Here is a 21857-nt window from a genome sequence, read left to right as displayed (position 1 = left end):
AGGCCAATATTAATAGAAATGTTGACATAAAATTAAAAACAAATGCAAGGGAAACTGTTTTATAATTCGTACCTTCCTCTGCACAGGTTGTAGCCCAAAGACAGAAGTTTAGGCCAGTGCATGCACCAGAAAGTGAAACTGCCCAGGCTGGTTTTTACTGTCCCTGGCTGACTGAAGTGTGCAAAAGTAAACTGATGCAATGATCATAATGAAGAGATTTGTAAAATTCTTTCCGTTTCTATCATATAGGGGATTGCAGATAATATATGTAATTTTTATGAAGATGATTTTTCTATTGATACATATATTCTATCTATATAACTTTTACTTTGACTGCCCAAAGTATGTTGGGTTCAGGTGTCCTGTTTCCTTGTGTCTGCAGGGAATTAAGGACTCCATCTGGGGGATCTGCACAATCTCCAAGCTGGATGCCCGGATCCAACAGAAAAGAGAAGAGCAGAGAAAAAGGAGAGCAAGCAGCGTGCTTGCCCAGCGGAGAGCTCAGAGTGAGGAGAGGAAGCTGGAGAAGTGAGTAAAGGAGCTTAAGTGTTAAAGACTTAACAAATTTGTTTGTTCCTTCTCAACCTACCATCTCCTAGGACAGGGAAGACAGAGAATTATTTGTAAGCACAATGGTTCTGACTAGGACTATGGAGGTCCTAAATAACTGGGAAAACAGAAAGTCACACTGAATTGGGAATAATCTGCAAGAACATTTGTTCACATATATAATATTTCAGAGTAGTCCAGATAGGGAATTTGAGGTGAGTGGAGATTTGACATTTAGACTGCTATTTCCCTCTGCACATGTGAGGATTTCCATGCTTACCCCTCCATGCACTGGGATGAAAATATGCCCCTTAATAGTAGGAACCTACTGACTGAAGGTCCATGGGGTCAGAATCTCTCTGAAATACTTTGCAATTAAAACTGGATTCATGAGCCAACTGTCATTGAAACAGAAAGGTAACAAACGTAAAATGGATTAAAGGAGATACACTTTTTACATAAGGCACCTGTGGCAGTGACTTCCACGAGATATCATTCAGGCCAAGAGCTTAGAAAGATTCAAAAATTGTATATGGTTAATGGGAGAGGACTAAAAAATAGAGTTATAAACCTTCATGCATCAAGACATAAGCCAACTCAGAACACGGATTTTTACATATCCCTCTGAAGCATCTGGTACTGGCCACTGCTGGAGAAAGGACACTGACCTGGTGGGTAATTAGTCTGATCCAGTGCCTGTATTCTGTGACTGTCTTACAGAAGAGATATTGTATGCAGTGCTGGCAGTTGTGGGATTTGGGAGTAAGCTTTCCACATACAGTTCTGCCATCACACTTCAGAAATTTGCGGGGCTCTCTTAGTCCTGTCCTGGGCATCCAAAACAACTGTTGTTTCACAGTCATACCATGTTCTTCAGTGATGTGGAAGAAACATCCACTAAGGACTAGGAAGAGATCCTCAAATTTATTGCCACTTGTGACCAAAACAGGATTTCTACCTTGGGTGTCTAGTCTCCAGATTACGGTAGCACTTGTTCTGGCTTCTCTGGTGAGGGTTAGGTTTATTTTTGTACCTAAGGCATGGATTCAACCTCTTTGTTAAATCAGTTAATTTGCGTTAATTTTTACTTTATAAAAAGTCAGTCTTTTAAGAAATAGCACCATATGCCTGTCTTTTTGTTGTTGTTGCCCTGAATGATTTTAGTTATCGAATAAGGCAACTCTTCAGACTTTCCAGACAGTTAATGTACTGAAATCTCATGGATTAGCTGCATTTGAATAATTATTTTAGGATTAATGGTCATATTTTACTATTATTCTTCATAATAAACTTTCTACAGCAGAGACTGATGAATAAAGTTCTACAGAGGTTCCCATAGAACTGCCTTCTTTCAAAAGGCCACTGCCTTCCAGATTTCCCCAAGAGAGATAAGGGAAGAGGATGGCCCCAGAGAACATAGAGCACCAAAGAACCTTAACTCTGCTCTGTGGTGATAGCATAGACTCAGAGCTATAGGGTTAAAAGGGACCACAAGGGTCATCTAGTCAAAGTTTTAAATATTGAACGTGTCTTTAAAAATCAGTTTAATGTAACCTGGGACTGCAGATACATCATCATCACTCCTATAACTGCACTGGTCACTGGGGCACCATCACTGATAAACAATCAACCAATTGTCTCCACCCCTGACGATTGTGTGTCAGTGCTTGAGTCTCCGCAAAGTCCATTCCTGTCTGCTCTTTTATGTCGTCAATCCATCTCTTCTTCTGTCTACCTCTTCTTCTCTTCCCCGTACTGTTCCTTGGAGGATGATCTTGGATAGGCCAGATGATCTTGTTACATTGCTGTACCACTTCATCTTGCGCTTCTTCATGGTCGTCCGGAGGTCTTCATATGACCCAGCGCACTGGGTGATGACGTTGCGGACCTCTTCGTTAGTGACGTGGTCAAAGTAGGAGATGCCCGGGATTTTATGAAAGTATCTTATCTCTACTACCTGTACTTTCCGTTCAAGTTCTGCCGTAAGGGTCCATGTCTCGCACACAGAAAAATGGAAATGACTAGCGCGTGCAGCCGTTTCAGTTTGGATTCCAGGGAGATGTTCTTGTTCCACCAAATAGGCTTTAGCTTTGCCGCTGTTGCTGCTGTTTGCACAGTTCTTGCCAGAATTTCTGCCTTTAATTCTTCATCAGTGATGATTGCCCCCAAATAGTTGAGCTGTTTCACTGTCTCGAGCTCTTGTCCACTGACAGTGATATGTGATCTGATCCCATTTGTCATCAGCTTGGTTTTCTCTGCACTGATTTCCGTGCCGTATTTTGCAGAGGTTTCATCCAGTCATTTCACAAGGTTGGCAAGTTCATCTTTGCTACCTGCCAGGCCGTCAATGTCATCAGCGAACCGAAGGTTTGAGATTGTTTGCCCCCCAATGCTGACTATGCATATGTGATCTTCTAGGGCATCAGTCATTATGAACTCCAAGTAGATGTTGAACAGTGTGGGCGAAAAAAGGCAGCCTTGCTGGACTCCAACTGTGGTGCGAAACCACTCTCCTATTGTGCTATTGACGAGAAATGCACTGCTGGCCTTGGCATACAGTTGTTTAATGGTAAGAATAAGCTTACAACCAACATTGTACTTCTTCGTGGTTGCCCCGAGAGCTTTGTGCCATACTCTGTCAAAAGCCTGCTTGAAGTCAACAAAGACGTGGTAGACGTCCTGCTGGTGTTGTAAGTACTTCTCACACAGAACACGAAGGTTGAAAATCTGTTTTGTGGTACTTCTTCCAGCACATTCTTCAGCGATGATATTCTCCGCTTGTGGCTTCAGTCTGTTCAATATGACTTTCAACATCACTTTGCTGGGATGGCTAATTAAGCTTATGGTCTGGTAATTTTGACACAGCTGCAGGTTGCCTTTTTTTGGCAGAGTGATGAGTAGTGACTCTGTTCACGTGGAGGGCCACTCACCATTCTGCCAGATCTTGTTGCAGATCTTGGTGAGTGTCAATCACCATTCTGCCAGATCTTGTTGCAGATCTTGGTGAGTACATCTATTACTATTTCTCCTCCGAATTTCATCATTTCGGCTTGGATGTTATCAATACCTGTAGCCTTTCTGCTCTTGAGTGATTTCACAGCTGTCTCCACTTCTTCATGCAGTATTGGAAAGACATCCTCCTCTGTTGAATCTGGGCTGTCTAGGACACTAGGATCTCCATTTGTCTGGTGGTTGTATAGATCAGAGCAGTAGTTTATCCACCTATTGATGATGTCCCTTTCTTCTGTAAGACTGTTCCCTTCTTTGTCTTGAATTACGTTAGCTTTGGTCCATCTTTCCTTCTTCAGATCTTTTGCAACCTGGAAGGCTCGTTTGCTATTTTTATTATATTTTAGAGCATTGCTTTTCTATCTGTATCTCCTTGGTCTTCTTCATTCCTTTCTTGATCTTTCTGCCAATCGTTCTGTATTTATCAGCTCCCTCAGTGCTGTTCTTGTCTCTCTTGAGCTCTCTTCCAATGTCACACATTCTAGTGTTTCATTTGTGACCCAAGGTTTTGTCGTCTTGTGGTTTTTCCCAAGGATGTCCATTGCAGTATCATTCATTACAGTATTGAAATGATGTTTTTACGTCTTCCTCTAGAGCAAGCAGCGGGGCAAATTTTCCGCCAGTCATTGCTTGGAATGACTCTGCAATGCTTCGGACTCCAAGTCTTTCTAAGTCAAACTTGATTCTGGTGAGCTTTGGCCTGATGATTTTTTCCTTAGCCACAGCCAAAAGCATAGCATCATAAGGTCGTGATCACTTTCAATATCCACACAGGGGATGCTCCTTGTTTTAGCTCTGTTGATCCCAGAACGAAATCGGTTTTGCATCATGATGTAGTCGATCTGACTGGGAGGTAGGTCATTAGGTGCATGCCACATTGATCGTCTGGATGCTTTATGTGCTCCTAATGTGTTTGCAAGAACCAGATTGTTATAGCTGGCAAACTCCAAGAGTCTCAGTCCTCTCTCATTGGTTACTGCATCACAGAAAGGGCCACAGTAATCTCGCCAATCTGCCTGTGCGCCAGTACCCACTGTAGCATTCCAGTCTCCCTGTACAATCAGGATATTTTTCTTGTGTACCTTACAGATGTCTTGGCGCTGATTGTAAAAAACTTCAGTTTGCTCATTGTCATAGTCTGTTGTAGGGGCGTAGACTTGTACCACTGTGATACTGAATGGTACTGCCTTAGATGGATGGAAATAAGCCACCTGGATATTGGGCGGCCTCCAAATCCTGAATTCTTGATACCTTTATGCACAATAAATCCTACGCCGTTGACATGTTTGTCCTCTCCACTTTCCCCTGTGGGTCCAGGGACAGAATAGGCCCACTGCTCCTCCTGCATGTCATAAGAGGCGACTAAAAGGGGGCTGCCTGGAGAAGGATGGGCTCCGCCAGGTTAGAAATTTGGCCAAGACATACCATACGATGAGCAAGTCAACCTTGTCCATATCGGATTGGTCACAGCCCAGGTTAATAATGACCATGCCATCCGTCTCCCACCAGGGCGGACGTGACAAGTATACTATTGGTGTAACCCCAACAAAGAGGATCCGTGGAAGAGATAACATCACCATAGTCACGTGGAATGTTAGGACATTGAGACAAATAAGGAGGTTGAAAGAACTTGTGTATGAAATGGAACAATACACCTGGCATCTCCTAGGAATCTCTGAGGTCAGATGGAAGAACTTTGGAGAGGCACTAATGGATGAAGGCCATGTACTCTTATTACAGTGGAGAGATTACAGATACAGTTATGCACTAATCATAATTGAATAGTCACTGCATGGATGTTTTAACTGTGCATTTCCATGCCTTAACATGTTTGGATTTTTGAATTGAACCTTTAACTTTGAATTTCCTGGATTTCTAATGCTTGTTTTTGGAATAACAACAACATCCTTGTAAAGTCTTTTACTCTAAATTACTGATATATAATCTCAATTTTAATTCCATTTTAAAATAGTTTCTGCTGGGAATTAACACTATGTTGAAATGGACTTTCTGATACAACAGCATTAGTTTTCTATAAGCGTTGAAAAATTAACTTGTGTGTTGCAGTGAGCATATGTCATGAGTTTGTGTGGTGAATTGTTGGAGCATTACAGTGCTGCTGATTTACCAACTTAATTCTAGTAATAGAATTTATGATTCTAGATATTTTGAAGGCACCCAGCACATTTCTTCTTTAAGTTATTGTATAAAAGTGGTTCTCAGTGACCCAGGATGCTGGGGATAATTTTCTTTGAAGAGAAGTAGCTACAGTGATACAGTCTCTCATGCATGTGTATTATTGCTCTCCAGTGAACCTCGGATAGTAAGCCGGATTTTTCAATGTTGTGCATGGAATGGAGGCGTATTCTGGGTAAGTGTAATTTTTTTTATTTCCTAACTTAAAAATTGAAGCACCAGTTTAAACCAGTGCACTGCTTCAGGGCTTTTATGGTTTCAGAGGTGATCTGTCAGGTTGGCTGCCTGGCTAAGATGGAAGGCATTATGAATTGAGAGAAACCAGTAAATTTCTAAGTTTTGATGTTTTATATAAAGGGGGACCCTCCTTAAAATATATAATTGAGCTACTGTATTCCCTAAGCAGACCATTATATTAATCTGGAGTCTGTTTCTCAAGTTCCTAATGCTGCTTGTTCGCCTGCTGATCAAATGAAATCTGTAGTGCTGCTCCACTGAATCGAATAGTACATTTACTCAGGTCAGCTTTCCAATAGGTGTTAATGAGTTTGATAGGGTTTATTCATGATTGTAGTAGGCATTTTGCAGCCTAATAAATCACTTGTCTCTTTTCATCTTCCATTAGACTTTGTCCTGATGGGTGAGGAACCAACATGGAAATGTTGAAAGGAAACAGTTCAATTATATATTTTGGTTGTATTTAAGAGAGGAGCGATCTTTCAGCGCTCTGCATTGATGGATCATAGTGTTTAATGTTTAATAGATGGTAGGCAAACAATTTGCTGTTAATAGAGAATGTACAATGTCTACATGAAATATCACTTTAAATCAGTGCTTATGGATCTTTGTCACTGTAGATGAAAGTTATTGCCCCATCTGATGCAGAGGTGTTTAGGTGCCAAATATGAAACAGCCTCTCAGTTTGCCAAAGCCATTCAGCATGGCAATGGCAGTGCAGTCAGACAAGATGGTACTTTTAGTAGGGTTCCTGCAGGAGATGGACACGTGGAGGCAGTTGAGAGTCTCTGGAGTGATTGCAGATTGGGTTGATAGATAGAGATAAGAGTAATAGAAGTGAACATTTAAGTGTCATTAACAAAACCACTTCTATGGTTTCCTTGTTTCCTTTTTCCTTTAGCTTAGTCTCCTCTTGTTTTACCGAGTATTTATACCTGTACTTCAGTCAGTCACAGCACAGATAATTGGTAAGTACATAATTTGTTTCTGTAAAGAGTGCTAGGACATCAGCTCTCCTCAGGGTAAATAATTATCAGCATCTGTGTAGAAGACTAAGGCGACACTACTGCCAAGTGCCCCTACATCCTGCCTCTCCATCCTTGAGTTATTTCCCTCTCTCAAGTCTTTAACTGAGAGCAAAATCCAGGGGTGGCCACGCTGAGCCTGAGAAGGAGCCAGAATTTACCAATGTACATTGCCAAAGAGCCACAGTAATACGTCAGCAGCCCCCATTAGCTCCCTCCTGCTCCCAGCACCTCCCACCCACCAGCAGACCTGCCGATCAGAGCCTCCCCTTCCCTCCCCATCAGCTGTTCCATGGCATGCAGGAGGCTCTGGGGGTGGGAGGGGGGGAGCAAGGGCATGGCAGGCTCAGGGGAGGGTGTGGGAAGGGGTGGAGTGGGGGCAGGGCTTGTGGCAGAGCCAGGGGTTGAGCAGTGAGCACCCCGCCCCCAGGATATTGGAAAGTTGGCACCTGTAGTTCCAGCCCCAGAGTCGATGCCTGTACAAGGAGCTGCATATTAACTTCTGAAGAGCCGCATGTGGTTGCCACCTCTGTCCTTAGAAACGCTGAGCATCGGAGCTCCCACTGACTTGAGTGAGGGATGTGAGGACTCAGTACAACTCAGGATTTGACCCACTCAGTGTGGGCTGTGCCCTCCTCTTCCTGTGTTTTTCATGCATTAATGCTGCCATATCCTCTTTAGTGAACTGACTCAGATCAAAATTTTTAAAACTATCTATGGGATTTGGATGCTCAGGTCCCATTAAAATTAATGAGAATTGGACATCCACATTCCTTACCTTTTTGAAAATCTCAGCCAGATTTTCTTTTTCTTGTTTTTCTGTTGTGAAAACTGACACGTAAGCCTTAAAAAGCACACTTGGACAAAGTTAAACAATGTTCCAGTGACTTGATTAGCAGGGCTTGTATCAGATAGAAAGATTGATGGGCAATTCTGCTAACAGACGGGGAAGCGGGGAAGACCTTTTTTTGGAATGCTATGTTTTAGTATTAAGCTAGTTACATAAGAACCTCCAAACTGGGTCAGACCAAAGGTCCGTCTAGCTCAGTATCCTGTCTTCTGACAGTGGCCAGTGCCGGTGCCCCAGAGAGAATGAACAGAACAGGGAACGATCCAGCAATCCATCCCCTGTCGCCCATTCCCAGTTTCCCAGTTATTGTTTCTCCATGTGGGAATCCTGCTGCTGTTTATAATTACTTTTATTTAAATACTGTTCAGAGTGAATTTCTCACAAGCTGTACATCCTCCTCTTTATTGGGGGTGTAGCTTCTCATAGAGTTCACAATATGTAACATAGAAAGTTACCATTAGACGTGGGATGAGTTGTTTTTTAATTAGTGTATTCTCTGACCAGCCAGTAAAGTCTAAAGCTGTTAACACTTCTTATCCCAGACAATTCATTTTATATTTTGGAAGAGTCCTAATTTAAATGTTGTAAAGTGCTTTTTAAGTTAAGTGGCATGGATTGCAAATGCTATGTATTACTAGTCACACTGACAGGAAAAGTCTCCACTCATTTTCATGGTCCTCATATTCTTCTCAAAACCATTGAAATTAAGCATTAATACTGAAAGCAAATGTAAAATCCAACATGTTAAAACTCAGTGCATGTGAACAGTAACATGTATTGAACTGTGGGGGCGAATGCCAGGAGGAGTTGGGGGTCTGCCTCTTAGTGTCAGTGGAAGTCTGTTTGTTAGCAATGTGATACAGTCACATTGCTTCCAGTTTTCTGTCATACGAGGAGGAGCTTCAGCATAGATCCAGGACAGCCACAGGCATGCCCAATAAGTGCTGACGTGAGGCAAGCTAGAAGTAGGGCTGCCAAGCGTTTTTGGGCTTGGAGAACACTGAAAATACAGGAAAAACTGATCTTCAGTTGCTTTGTCCCTGATTAAGTTCTTCTCCCATAACACAAACACATACAGCAAAGCTCCAACTATCTAAACAAAGAACTTTTTGGGAAGAAAGGGAGATACAGTCAGTGATATTGACTGTTTAATTTTTGGGAGGTCCTCTAGCACTACAGTGATGGATGCCATAGAAGTACCTAAACAGGCAAATGTCTTACCCTTACCCTATGTCTCCTGACCTGTCTGTGTCTCCCATCCTCTAGTTCTGTTTTGTTTAACACTGTTTCTCTTTTTCTTTGTCTCCTACCCTCTTCTCTCTTGCCTCCCCCCACATCTTTGTCCACCTCCTTTCCCTCTTGCTGACACTCTACCCTTTTGCCTTACTCCATTCTGTCCTTTTACTCTCATCTCTGTCCCTTTCTTCCTGTTGCTGGGTCAGCTTTCCCCACTGTTCAGATGTCTGGTCTGCTCATGATGTGCATGCTGTAATTGTTGCTTCTTTTTCCCTTTTCCCACTCTGAGTGTTCAGGCAGAGCAGGGACCAGAATGCTGATTAGAGTGAGCACTTGAGAAGCAGATAGGTCAGGGAATCTCGCTACAAGTATTAGAAACCTCTTACAGAGTTATCCATCAAAACAAAGGAAAACCCCATTTTTTTCCTGGGTGTTCTGGGCCTCTCATCTCCTGAGAACCAAAACACACAGCTTTGATAACATCTGTTCAAAACAGTATTTGAGTATAGGCGAGAGCTGTCTGTCTTCCCATGTGTCTGCTGCATGACATATTAGTTGCAGAATGCTTTCTCTTCCCATCCATATACGTTTTCAGCAAATAAGTGTCAAACCCGGAAACCTTATTCCTAATGATGGAAGAGGAAACTATGTTCCTGCTTATACCACAAGAAATCGAAAGCCATTGTTTTTGAACCAGTAGGATGCTTTTTGGCAGTCCCAAAGCAAATGTTCCCATAGGATTAACCACTGGTTCCCTATGGAAGTACTGCAGCTAGGATATTATTAGAAGTAAATAAAGAGCAGGTGCATGAAAATGGGTCTGTAAAGAAGGGAAGTAGGAAATGGCCCTTCCTGGTTTTATCTATTTCCCTTTTTGTAGTAGGACCAGACTATCACATCTGTACAAAGGAGGCTGCTGTTAGCTATTTCTCCATTGTAACTGTAGGTTGTGCAGTCTGAAATGAAGAGAATCCCATGTGCATGTTGCTGATAGGGACTGTATTCTTATTTTGAAGGTGACCCCTCACTACATGGTGATGTCTGGTCCTGGCTGGAATTTATCCTCACCTCTATTTTCGGTGCCCTTTGGGTCCTTCCTCTCTTTGTGCTCAGTAAAGTCGTCAATGCCATCTGGTTTCAGGTAGGTGAGGAGGATGCGGAACAGCCCTCAGTAGCTATGGGAGCAGGAGTTCACATTAAACAAGTGACATAGCATATGCTGTGTTATGGGTGGGTCAGTTAAGACCATAGAGCAAGAGTACAACCCACAGCCTCCTTTATTTTTCGTATCGATGGTGACCAGTAAGACTGAGATGGAACATTGCATACTGGAACAAGTAGTCTCCACAGACTGGCACCTCTGTAAATGAGCCGTAACCTGCTTTATTTCGTAAGGTCTTCTGGGTCAAACAAGCTACTAGTGTGGCCCTTATTTGGACAACATGTGGACGGCCATGTGCTCTGTTCTGTATAATGCCATAAAAGGAACATTTCTACATAAAGGTTATTGTTCCAGATGTGTTGAGTGTGTTGGCAGGTGCACTGTGGAATATGTGCACTGTGTTTCATGATGATGGAGAGATGGCTTGCTGCTTTTTGGGAGAAATCATCACTGTTATGTGATTGGCAATATGTTTGGAAAATACGCAATGGAGACAGCATGGTGATGTGATTAGAGAAAGGGACTGGGAGTCGTGAGACCTGAGTTCTAGTCTCAGCTCTGCCACTGGCTCACTGAATGACTTTGGACTCTGTGCCTCAGTTTCTCCATTTGTAGCAATGGGGTTAATGATACCCAGGTTTCTAAAGTACTCTGAGCACCTTGAATGAAAAGTGCAAACCCTTATTACTGTGTCTAATAAGCTGCTGAGCTAAAGCTGTTACTGCATCAGTAAGAAAACAAGATTGCACCCTGAAAGTGTACTCGGTGGAATCTGCATGCTGACTGCAGATCAGTAGCGCAGTCACTCGTGTTAATTGTCTTTGTAAATTCGTTTCCCTGAAATGTTTCTCTGTTTCAGGACATAGCAGATTTGGCATTTGAGGTTTCCGGAAGAAAGCCCCAGCCCTTTCCCAGTGTCAGTAAAATCATTGCTGACATGCTATTTAACCTCCTCCTGCAAGCACTGTTTCTCATCCAGGTGAGATTAGACCTATCTTGGGTTCTGTATCTGGGTCAGTAGAGAACCAAGTGCATATTAGCTGTGAAATGCTGAGGGGGAGATGCCAAACCATTCTGCTGTTCGAATGCAGCTGTTGGCATTAGTGGCCGCCTTGGAAGAGAGAGAGCCTCTTGGCTGGAGTGGGGAGCTGTGACCAGGAGACTGTTGTATGCAGAAAATTGTGGTCAAATTGATTGATGTTCCCAAAGTGACAGGATGAGCTTTGCTAGAAGGAAGGTGGGGTTCGGATGGTTCTGTTGGAGGGCGGGAGAATAAAATTAAAACTACAAGAAAGCAAGGTCCTCTCTAATTGTGCTCCCCTATCACTCGCTAGGGTGAAGATAAAAGTATTGTGTCCCTGCTGTGCTGTACATAAATCCACCACTGCAGAAAGCAAACTCAATCAATTTCTTCTCTTCCTCTGCAGGGGATGATTGTGAGCCTCTTCCCAATTGATATCATTGGCCAGTTGGTTAGCCTCCTGCACATGTCGCTGCTCTACTCCTTGTACTGCTTTGAATACCGCTGGTTTAATAAAGGTTAGTGCTACCCTTCACTTCCAAGGCTAACAGCGTGTGTCTGGGGACATTCTGCATTGCTGGGAATATTTTAAATGCATAAGCTTCCCGATAGGAGGACAATCCAGTTTCAAACACATTTTATCCAGACAAGTAACTTGGGATGTTTCCAAGTGATCTCTCTCTCTGTCACCCTTCCTCCTCCCTCACCTCAAGAGTATGGAATATGAGCCTCTCTTTAGAGAATGAATCTCTGCTGTATTTGCAAATTTGTTTTTTCAGAGCATTAAACCTTACTAGGCTGATCGATTTATTGCGCTGTTTACACGAGAGGGATTTGACTAGGAGATGATTTTCACTTGTAATACTCTAATAAATGGTCTCGCCTGTTTATCCATATTTGGATGTTAGTGTCCCAGTAATGGGCCTGAGTATAGGAGCAGAGGTGTTGCCCAAAGATGAGACACGTCAATAAGATGGATAAAACAGAGCAGCACCCCAAAGCACCTCACAGTTGGGAGTGAGATCCTGCTGTTAGGGGGACTACATAGGCAATGGATCAACCATACCACTTGTGGTCCAAGAGACTGTTCTATTGAGAGAGAGGAATGTTGGCTGCAACACTGGCATGTTATCCCTGACTTTCTTTAGAAGGTGCTGTGGGAACATTTCCACCTGAAACAGTCACCAGAGATGGGCAGATGGGACTTCAGCATCTTGTCTGAAGTCTGGCACCTCTGACATCTCAGCCAATCCTTCTCTGGTGCATGCTCCATTGCAGTGTGAATCCAAATCCTGATAGGGATCTTGACTCCACCCCTTTCTGGCATCAAGGTGTGAGTGCAGCACACAGAGCAGCACAGACACGAGGGGGGTGAATACATCATTTCACAATCCATTGAACACTGGCTGAGAAGGGGCCACTATAGATGACTTACTGCCCTTCTCTGTTTTTCTGTGACTGAATGCTCTGGTTGTGCTGTGCTGAATCTCTTGCCTGCCTATTCACTGAGGCTATTGCAGAGATGAGAAATAGTCACATGGTGTTTGAAGCAGGGCAGGGAAGATGAGTAGAATAATAAACATTTGTTTGAGGGCCAGATGCAGTCTGAAATTCTCCTGGTGGTTCTCACTTGAAAGCCTTGGATTTGGTCCCTGTCTGACTTGGTTTGCAGCGTACTTAGTTCCAGGGAAGAACAAGGTTCTCTTGTGTAGTGGTTTTTCAGCTCCAAATATTTTTCACTCCATGGAATTAAGTCCAGGAACTAAATCCAAAGAGGCAACCTTACCATCATTGGAACAATCTGAATTCTAAATTCAGCTAGAGAAAAAACACTAGAAGAAAAGAGAACTTCCATTTCTAATGCTAGAGCTCTGGATTGGGAAGGAGCCGGATGATGAATGTTAGGTAGGCCCAGCCACCTCTTGCTCTGTAATGCACATATTCAGACATGCAGAACATGAACATTTACTTGTCTCTCACACCTATGGTAAAATTGTTTTAATTGTTTAACCTTCTCCAGCAAAGGTAATAGAAGAAAAAAGAAATGATGGTATCTTTTTCCTTTAAGATTAGAGAGAGATGCCTTGAAAACGTGTGCTGACAAAAGATCCCATGTTACTTTTCACAAGAGGAGTGTTAGTTCAGTTTTCCCAATTGGAATAACTTAATTTTGCCACCTACCTTCAACTATTAGTGAAGTTTCAGCCAAACATAGCGTTATTTTGTATCACACCATACGTTGCAGGCCATTTTAGGCATAAAAATACAGGAAGTTCATAATCTAAATTAGATTCTTCATTTAACACCGTAAGTGTTCTGTATTTTTACAGTCCACTGATAAATTAGTGCCACATTTATTCTAAATGTGTCTGCATTTAAATGATGGTAGATGTGATTTTTATCAAGGGGAAAAACCGTTACAAGAAAGTTTAAAAAAAGCAGTGGGGAAGAAGGTAGAAACCTATTATATTTTTTTAAAAAGCATAGTCCTCCATATTTTAATTGAGCTGACCAGCTTTTCTGAGGTTAGTCTTTGAAGTCTTGATGTTATCTAAACTTGGAGTTTAATCAACTGCTATTTGTCTTGTGCCTTTTGTCTTACCAACTCAATGGGTCCAGTAAACCAAGTTTATATTCTGCTTTTTACTACAAAAGTGGCAAAACAATTAGGTTTTTACACTCTGAAGAACATCTCTGTTTCTATGGTGTTGTAAATCAGGGATCCCTTTTCAGATTTTATTGAAGCATGATAGAAAAATTCTACTGTCGTCTCAGGCTTCACATACCACTTTTGAGGCTGATGTCTTTTGTTTGTGGATTTTATAGGGTAGAGCCAAAATCTAATTTATAATAGAAACTTGTTTGCAACCTTAACTATGGAATGGCCAATACAGCTCCCTTATGTAGTTTATAAATTACTTTGGGATCATTCAGGATGCCTGGCACTCTAGAAATGTGAGATTTAGTGACAACACATGCTCTTTATCCCAAACTTTCCTGTCTTAGTTCCTTAAATTTCTGTACATTAACTTGTGTTTTTATTAGGAATTGAAATGCATCAACGGTTATCCAACATTGAGAGGAACTGGCCCTATTACTTTGGATTTGGTTTACCACTGGCTTTTCTCACTGCAATGCAGTCTTCTTACATCATCAGGTGATTTCAACTGTAAATTGGGAGCACTGGGCGTTTTTGCTTTGAGGGTGATGAATGCAGAGGTAACATGTCCCCCCAAATACCACCCAAAATTCCCACCCTCCAAGATACCACCAACCCCTGCAGATCAGAGGAGTATATCTGCTTCCACAGCACCATAGGGAAATAGCTCTGCTAATAAGTAGTTGGAGGGGAAAGTACATTGAGGAATAAGGAAGGTTTTTCCATTAAAATCAGAAATGTAGTGCAGATTCTTCCACCGAACTACCATACAACTATGAAACATATTTGGATAGTAGAATCTCCCCTACTTCCTGCCTCACTGTATTGACCATTCTGGAGGCACAGTGGCTGGGAAAAGCTTATAAATCCTCTCACTGCTCAGAAATCATCTCTTTGCTGAGATGATGTCATTGCTGTTTGCTTTATGATTTCTCGTCCTGCTCTGATTCTGCTGTAACCTTTTCCCATACGGTTGGAATACTCTTACAGATGGAGCCAACATTAGTGGCATGTTTTCTCTTATACTTAAAATGTAGAGCAGTAAGCAGAGCTAGCAGGGGCCACGATTTATTGATGCAGACAAGCTTCTCTGTGATGAGCTGCATTTCTAACTGTGTCAGCCCTGCCTAAGGTAACACTGAGACAGCATATATGTGGGAGGTAAAATCCAATTCCAGTGTCAAGCTGTGTATGTGTCTCTTCTTCTGAAAGTTCACTGAATACTTACTCTTAAAAGAACACTGTAGTGGATCCCAGCAGGGAAGGGTTTAAGCATGCCCAGATTCTATTGGAGTTACTTGTCCTTTATTTACATTGTTGATTCCGCACCTTTTGCTCGTCTTCCATGTGACTGAGATGGTCTCATTTAAAGCTGCGGTGAAGTGCTGATGGTTGCAGTCGTAGTCCCGTGAAGCCCACAGCAATCTCTGTTTAATATGCAGATGCAGCCGATGGAAGCTACATGATACTCTCTCTTGATGTGAGCTGCCGGAAAATGTTGTCTCTGCACAATGTGTTTCCTTATTAAATATTGTGACTGGTGTCATCTGCTCCGTTTATATAAATTCAGTGTGGCCCTTGGTTGGGCTGTTTGATTTCCCGTGTGTTTAAAGGTGCTTCATTTCATCCTTCTCCAGTCCCTGCGAAGGGATGTCCTGAAATCAGCTTCCATTGCATGGGAAGTCATTTTCCTGTGTAACCTTATTATGACAGCAACCTATAGTAATTGGCTTTTTGCTCAATGTGCCGTCTTCTCTTTGCAGTGGCTGCCTGTTCTCCATTCTTTTCCCTCTGTTTATCATCAGCGCCAATGAAGCAAAGACACCTGGGAAAGCATAGTAAGTATTTTCCTTAGGAAACTCAGAGTTGATTTTAATTAACATGATAATGCTAGATGCAGGATGAACTGACACTCGAATCTGTGACCTAAAACAGGGCTTTAGCAGTACTGTGCTTGGTAAGTCAGGGGATGCCCATGTACATCTCTGAAGATATTGGTCATGTAATGATGAAAGGTTGGGACACCTTGATTAATTTAAAATAGAGGAAATTAAACAGAGAGGACATTGTGTTAACACTTCAAAAGGGTGTGTTATTGGTAAGGGGAAGGTTCTCTGCGGTTATTGATAGACCTGCACTGAACTTTAAATCCTCTTACATCACACTCCCTGAGCTGAGTGCGGGTATGCCAAAACCCTGCAATTCCTGGGCAGCCATCAGCTCAGCTCTTATCTGCAACTTCAAGCTTTTCAAGACAGACTTAACCCCAAGGTTGGAATAATTGAGTCTGCTTTGTCCTCCCTACGTAGATACAAGGATGGAATGGAGGCATCCTGCATTTTCCAGGGGGTTTTGATAACTGTGCCTGCATTAGGCCTTTACTCTTCATTACTGTAGAGTGTATCTACTAATCTGTGGGTATGTCTGCACTATGAAATTAGGTCGAACTTATAGAAGTCAGTTTTTTAGAAATCGGTTTTATATATTCGAGTGTGTGTGTCCCCACAGAAAATGCTCTAAGTGCATTAACTCGGCAGAGTGCTTCCACAGTACCGAGGCTAGAGTCGACTTCCGGAGCGTTGCACTGTGGGTAGCTATCCCACAGCTCCCGCAGTCTCCGCTGCCCACTGGAATTCTGGGTTGAGATCCCAATGCCTGATGGGACTAAAACATTGTCGCGGGTGGTTCTGGGTACATATCGTCAGGCCCCCGTTCCCTCCCTCCCTCCATGAAAGCAAGGGCAGACAATCGTTCCGCGCCTTTTTTCCTGAGTTACCTGTGCAGACGCCATACCACGGCAAGCATGGAGCCCGCTCAGCTCACTGTCACCGTATGTCTCCTGGGTGCTGGCAGACGCGGTACTGCATTGCTACACAGCAGCAGCAACCCATTGCCTTGTGGCAGCAGACGGTGCAATAGGACTGGTAGCCGTCATCGTCATGTCCGAGGTGCTCCTGGTCGCTTCTGTGAGGTCGATCAGGAGCGCCTGGGCAGACATGGGCGCAGGGACTAAATTTGGAGTGACTTGATCAGGTCATTCTCTTTAGTCCTGCAGTCAGTCCTATTGAACCATCTTATGGTGAGCAGGCAGGCGATACGGATTGCTAGGAGTCCTATTGCATCATCTTCTGCCGGGCAGGCAAGAGATGAGGATGGCTAGCAGTCCTATTGTACCATCTTCCGCCGAGCAGCCATGAGATGTGGATGGCATGCAGTCCTTCTGCACCGTCTGCTGCCAGCCAAAGATGTAAAAGATAGATGAAGTGTATCAAAACAAGAAATAGATCAGATTTGTTTTGTACTCATTTGCAAAACCCCCCTCCCCGCCCCCCATCTAGGGGACTCATTCCTCTAGGTCACACTGCAGTCACTCACAGAGAAGGTGCAGCGAGGTAAATCTAGCCATGTATCAATCAGAGGCCAGACTAACCTCCTTGTTCCAATAAGAACAATAACTTAGGTGCACCATTTCTTATTGGAACCCTCCATGAAGTCCTGCCTGAAATACTCCTTGATGTAAAGCCACCCCCTTTGTTGATTTTAACTCCCTGTAAGCCAACCCTGTAAGCCGTGTCGTCAGTCGCCCCTCCCTGTGTCAGAGCAACGGCAAACAATCGTGCATCTGAGTTGAGAGTGCTGTCCAAAGCAGTCACAATGGAGCACTCTGGGATAGCTCCCGGAGGCCAATACCGTCAAATTGTGTCCACAGTACCCCAAATTCGACCCGGCAAGGCCGATTTAAGCGCTAATCCACTTGTCAGGGGTAGAGTAAGGAAATCGATTTTAAGAGCCCTTTAAGTCGAAATAAAGGGCTTCTTCGTGTGGACGGGTGCAGGTTTGCATTGATTTAACGCTGCTAAATTCGACCTACAGTCCTAGTGTAGACCAGGTCTGTCTTGTGAAGACACTCATTATCCTAGGATATACTAAGCAAAATATAAAAACGGACAAAGGGAGCTTCTTGCTGCACTATTCTATTAATGTGTTCATGTGTGTGCGTGCGCGTATGTGTGCAAGAGACACCAATTGAGACTTTGGGATTGGAGCTCACAGCATTTGTTCTGTGTTTCAGCCATTTCCAGCTGCGTCTCTTCTCCTTGGTGGTTTTCCTCAGCAACAGACTCTTTCACAAGACAGTTTACCTTCAGTCCACCCTGAGCAGCTCCTCCTCAGTAGATAGACTGCCCTCTCCTCGCTCATCCCCTGCCAAACAGAAGGCTGCTTTGAGGCACTGAACCACAACCAAAGGGGGGTGTGTGTGTGTGTGTCATCCTTGGCTGCTACATGTGCCCCTGTGACCTAGGGAAGGGCAGGACCCATTCTGCCAAGGGGCTTGTGCATTTCCCCACCAGTCACCATTGTAAGCGCCACTTGGACATTCGTTTTGTGTCACACTGAGAACGTGGATGGAAATCTCTGGAAAAGTCTGGATTTTTAACACCTTTGTGAGTTTTAAAAAGCCGGGTTCTCTGTGCTTGTTTTATAGAGTGTAACAGACCTGTGCCTGTACTGTTTTGTATACTCTTTTCCTGTGCCATTTCCCTCCATACCCCAGGAAGAATGGTTTTGTAATCCACGTTTTGCTGTAGCTTTGTGGAGCTGATGGGAGTCTTTAAAGTAGATTGCGCCACAACTGTTGGATTCCTCAATGATCATAGTTCTTTGTATATTGTATCTCAGGTCAGGTTTTTGTAATTCTTGCTGTGCTGAAAAGCAGAATTGGAAGACAAACTGGATCATGCTGATCTAGGGGCAAGATCAATTTATACAGAGAGGGGACTCCCCCCAGCCCACTATCCAATGAGCTTCAGTCAAGCTCTTTCTGTCAACTGGCAAACTTTGGGTCTTTCGTCAATACAAGACCTGGACAAGTGCCACCTTTCTGTATCCAGGATATATACTGGAGAGCATCAACTTTCATCAGGATGAAGCAAATTCCTAACCTAAACAGCAGAATGTGGTGGGTTTTTTTTAAATCCTGTTTGGAGCTGGTGAAAGCTCCTGAAATTTCAAAGGGAAATTGTATAAACAAGGTCAGGAACTGAAATGGAAACTTATTGAAACACTTTAACTCTGTAGTTGGGTTGTAAGGTTTTTTAATGTATCTTTTTGTCTCAGTAATCAGATGCTTTTGAAAATTAGTGTCTGCCAGTTTTCCGTGGAGACACCATGCATACTGGCGGTATTTAAAAAAAAATTCAAAATTATGAGGTTCCAAACTGTATCCAGACAACACAAGGGAGAACAATCGGTTTCTACTGGACTCATGGGATAACGTACAGACCTGGGCTGCACCATTGCCCTGCTTAAAGTAGGTAGTGTGCCTCTTGGGGAAGAGAGAGAGCTTGTTCAATTAACATGAAAGGCTCCAAGTCTGTCGCCATGGCGACACTATCTACTGCAATTGTTGTCCCAGCATAGGTGGAATGGTATTGGCCAAAGTACACTTAAGTGGTTGTAGCTGCAGTGAAACTGCTTTGTCAGCTCAGGATGTGTGAATTCATGTGCGTGTGTATGTAAGTCTCTGTGTGTGTATATATACTCTGTATACACAAAGGGAGGGTGAGCAATCCTGGTTCTAGACAGTGTTCTTCTTGCATGTAACATTTCTGTTTGGCAGAAAAAAAATCTGTGAAATTCAAGAAGCCCTTGGTTTTTCAGAACTGAGGTTGGTCTACAGATAAACTTTTCTCTAGTATTTTCACACTGAAATATTAAACGAAAATGAACAAAAATTCAAAAATTGCAGTGGGTTCTGCCTGAGCACTGAAGTTAATGTTAAGAGGAAAAACTGCATTTTACTGTGGATGGGTCATTCTTAAAGTCTAAATTGCAATCCAGGGACTTTAAGGCTCTACATGTGGGAAGGGTGGTGGGGGAGATTTGGGAAACAGTTCAGTGCAACTTGATACTGGAGGCAAATGGAAATAGAATTTGAACTTCCCTTAAGCTTCTCTAAATAATGTAAATGATTCTCTTGGCTTGCTACAAAGCACTCTCAAAGTAATAGTAGAGAGAGCCACTTCTGGATGTTACGTACTCTCTTCCAGCAAGCTACAGGGAAGAGAAGGGGCAGATTCATATGAGAGTATTTTGAAAATGAACATTTTTGAAAGGGATTGTATACAATCTTATTTTACTGTACAAACAAAACCTAAATGACAATATACTAACCTATTACATTATTGACACAAATCAAGCATTTCAAAGCAAGGAAATAGTTTTGGACACTACATCTGACATTGCCCACTTAATAAGCAACCATACTGTTATCAGGAATTCAAAGATGTGCACATCTTTAACTACACCAGGTGCATGAGTTTTCAAGGAGATTTAACTCCATGGAAAGTTTGAAGGGGCAGTAATGAGCTTGTTTTAAGCCAAAGGGAGGAAGACAAATGATAGACAATTCAGCATTCAGAGCAGGGTAACTTTAATGGCCTGCAACTCAAAAACAGCTTGACTAATTTTGCAAAAACTTCCTTTGTTGCTTTCTGAGTAAACGTGGCAGTTTTCAGATCAAACTGATTTACTAATTCAAAGTTAGATCGGGGATAAAAGTGGGCAATGGAATGGAAGTTGGTTCCAAATGTAACTGAATGGGCTACTGCCTTTCTCCAATATGCAAACTGTTATACACATCTATTTGATATCACATATATAGATTAACATGGCTATGGGAATCTTCCTTCTTGGGCTAACATGATAAATTAATGATGCCTTAACTGAAATAAACAGTTAAGATAAACATGGAGGAGAGTTACACTGGGCATGTAACCTAGTACCTTTTCTAGTTTATCATGCTTAAACACACTTCTTGCTTGAAGGATGCTAGCAAGACTTCCCTGGCCAATGGTACTGGGCTGAAGTCTGGCCACCATCAGCTGGATAGTGATTGAAGGCTATGAAAGTGACAGGGGTCATTTGAGGGAAACTCCATGTTCTAATATACTCTTTGTTGTGGTCTGGGCTGCATGAGTAGCTTAAGAGTTAATGAAACATAGAACAGCCAGAGAGGTATTCCTGCATTCCTTGCCAGTGTACCAGCCAGCTCCCTCCCTCTACCCGAAATAGCTTTCCAACCATGTTTGGCCTGTCAGTTTTCTGGACAAAAACCTCTGTTCCAGACAAGGCCTGCTGTTTCTTATTCAGCTATGCACCATCAAATGACCAGTGCTGTTTGCAGCTCTGGTCTGCTGATTGACAAAGGAGGCTAAATTCCATAGTGAGCTACAGCACGCACAAGAGGCAGGCAGCAGTAATGCAGTGGAGTTCAGCAAACAAGCTCATTACGAGACTTCCCCTCCCTGCCTAAGCAAACCAGGTCCAAAAGGCTACAAACCCAATACTGTGGGTAGGATTCTTCTCCTCTTAGTGTGGCCTTGTTGACCACCAGCAGATCTCGCCTATCTAGGAAAAGGGAGTAGAAGCTTCTCCTTTGTTAGCCTGTCAGTGGAGGCCTTCCATCTTTCTGTCCAGCACACTACACAGTGCTGCATTATTTAGAGGTGAACAATGGGGAATTCACAGGTTCCAAAGAATGAACCAAGCCCTTCACTGAGATGATGATGGGTTTCTTCATATAGTTACAAGGCAATGGACCCAGCTGCTGTTTGTTCCCATAGCAATCAGAGCAAGACAAACGCTGAGGAAGGGAGCAGCACGACATAAGGTGCCAGCGGGTTTGCAAGGGCACTGCTGTGACAGCGAGTATGTGGGAATGTTTCCTAGGCTGTCAAAAATAGAATGCAAGGAGGAGATTCAGTTAAGCCATCCCAGCGGGTAAGGATTTCAAGAAGCCATGTGTGAAACAAATGCTCAACCATATAGCTCCTGTCCACTGAAAGTTCATGAGTCGGGGAAAGAGAAGGGAACGTATGGTGAGGAAAGTAGGATTTAATTCTCTTACATAT

General features: G+C 43.0%; 1 protein-coding gene across 3 annotated transcripts in view; it reads left to right on the top strand.

The window, feature by feature from the left end:
* EI24 (EI24 autophagy associated transmembrane protein) overlaps positions 1 to 18577 on the top strand; it is a 34235-nt gene extending 15658 nt beyond the window's left edge. For 2 of the 3 annotated variants that reach the window (XM_077839895.1, XM_077839894.1), the window contains exons 3-11: positions 383 to 528; positions 5869 to 5929; positions 6893 to 6959; positions 10119 to 10243; positions 11124 to 11243; positions 11692 to 11803; positions 14331 to 14442; positions 15708 to 15782; positions 18017 to 18577. In XM_077839895.1, coding sequence (XP_077696021.1) covers positions 383 to 528; positions 5869 to 5929; positions 6893 to 6959; positions 10119 to 10243; positions 11124 to 11243; positions 11692 to 11803; positions 14331 to 14442; positions 15708 to 15782; positions 18017 to 18179 — 981 coding nt within the window. In that variant the 3' untranslated portion in view covers positions 18180 to 18577. The remainder of the gene's footprint in view (positions 1 to 382; positions 529 to 5868; positions 5930 to 6892; positions 6960 to 10118; positions 10244 to 11123; positions 11244 to 11691; positions 11804 to 14330; positions 14443 to 15707; positions 15783 to 18016) is intronic. The other variant, XM_077839896.1, reaches the window with a different exon arrangement.
* Positions 18578 to 21857: the final 3280 nt, after the last annotated feature.

Source organism: Eretmochelys imbricata, chromosome 22, assembly GCF_965152235.1.
Source record: "Eretmochelys imbricata isolate rEreImb1 chromosome 22, rEreImb1.hap1, whole genome shotgun sequence".
NCBI classification, from domain to species: Eukaryota; Metazoa; Chordata; order Testudines; family Cheloniidae; genus Eretmochelys; species Eretmochelys imbricata.
The sequence above is the reverse complement of the archived record's forward strand: the minus strand, read 5'-3'. Positions and strand labels throughout refer to the sequence as shown.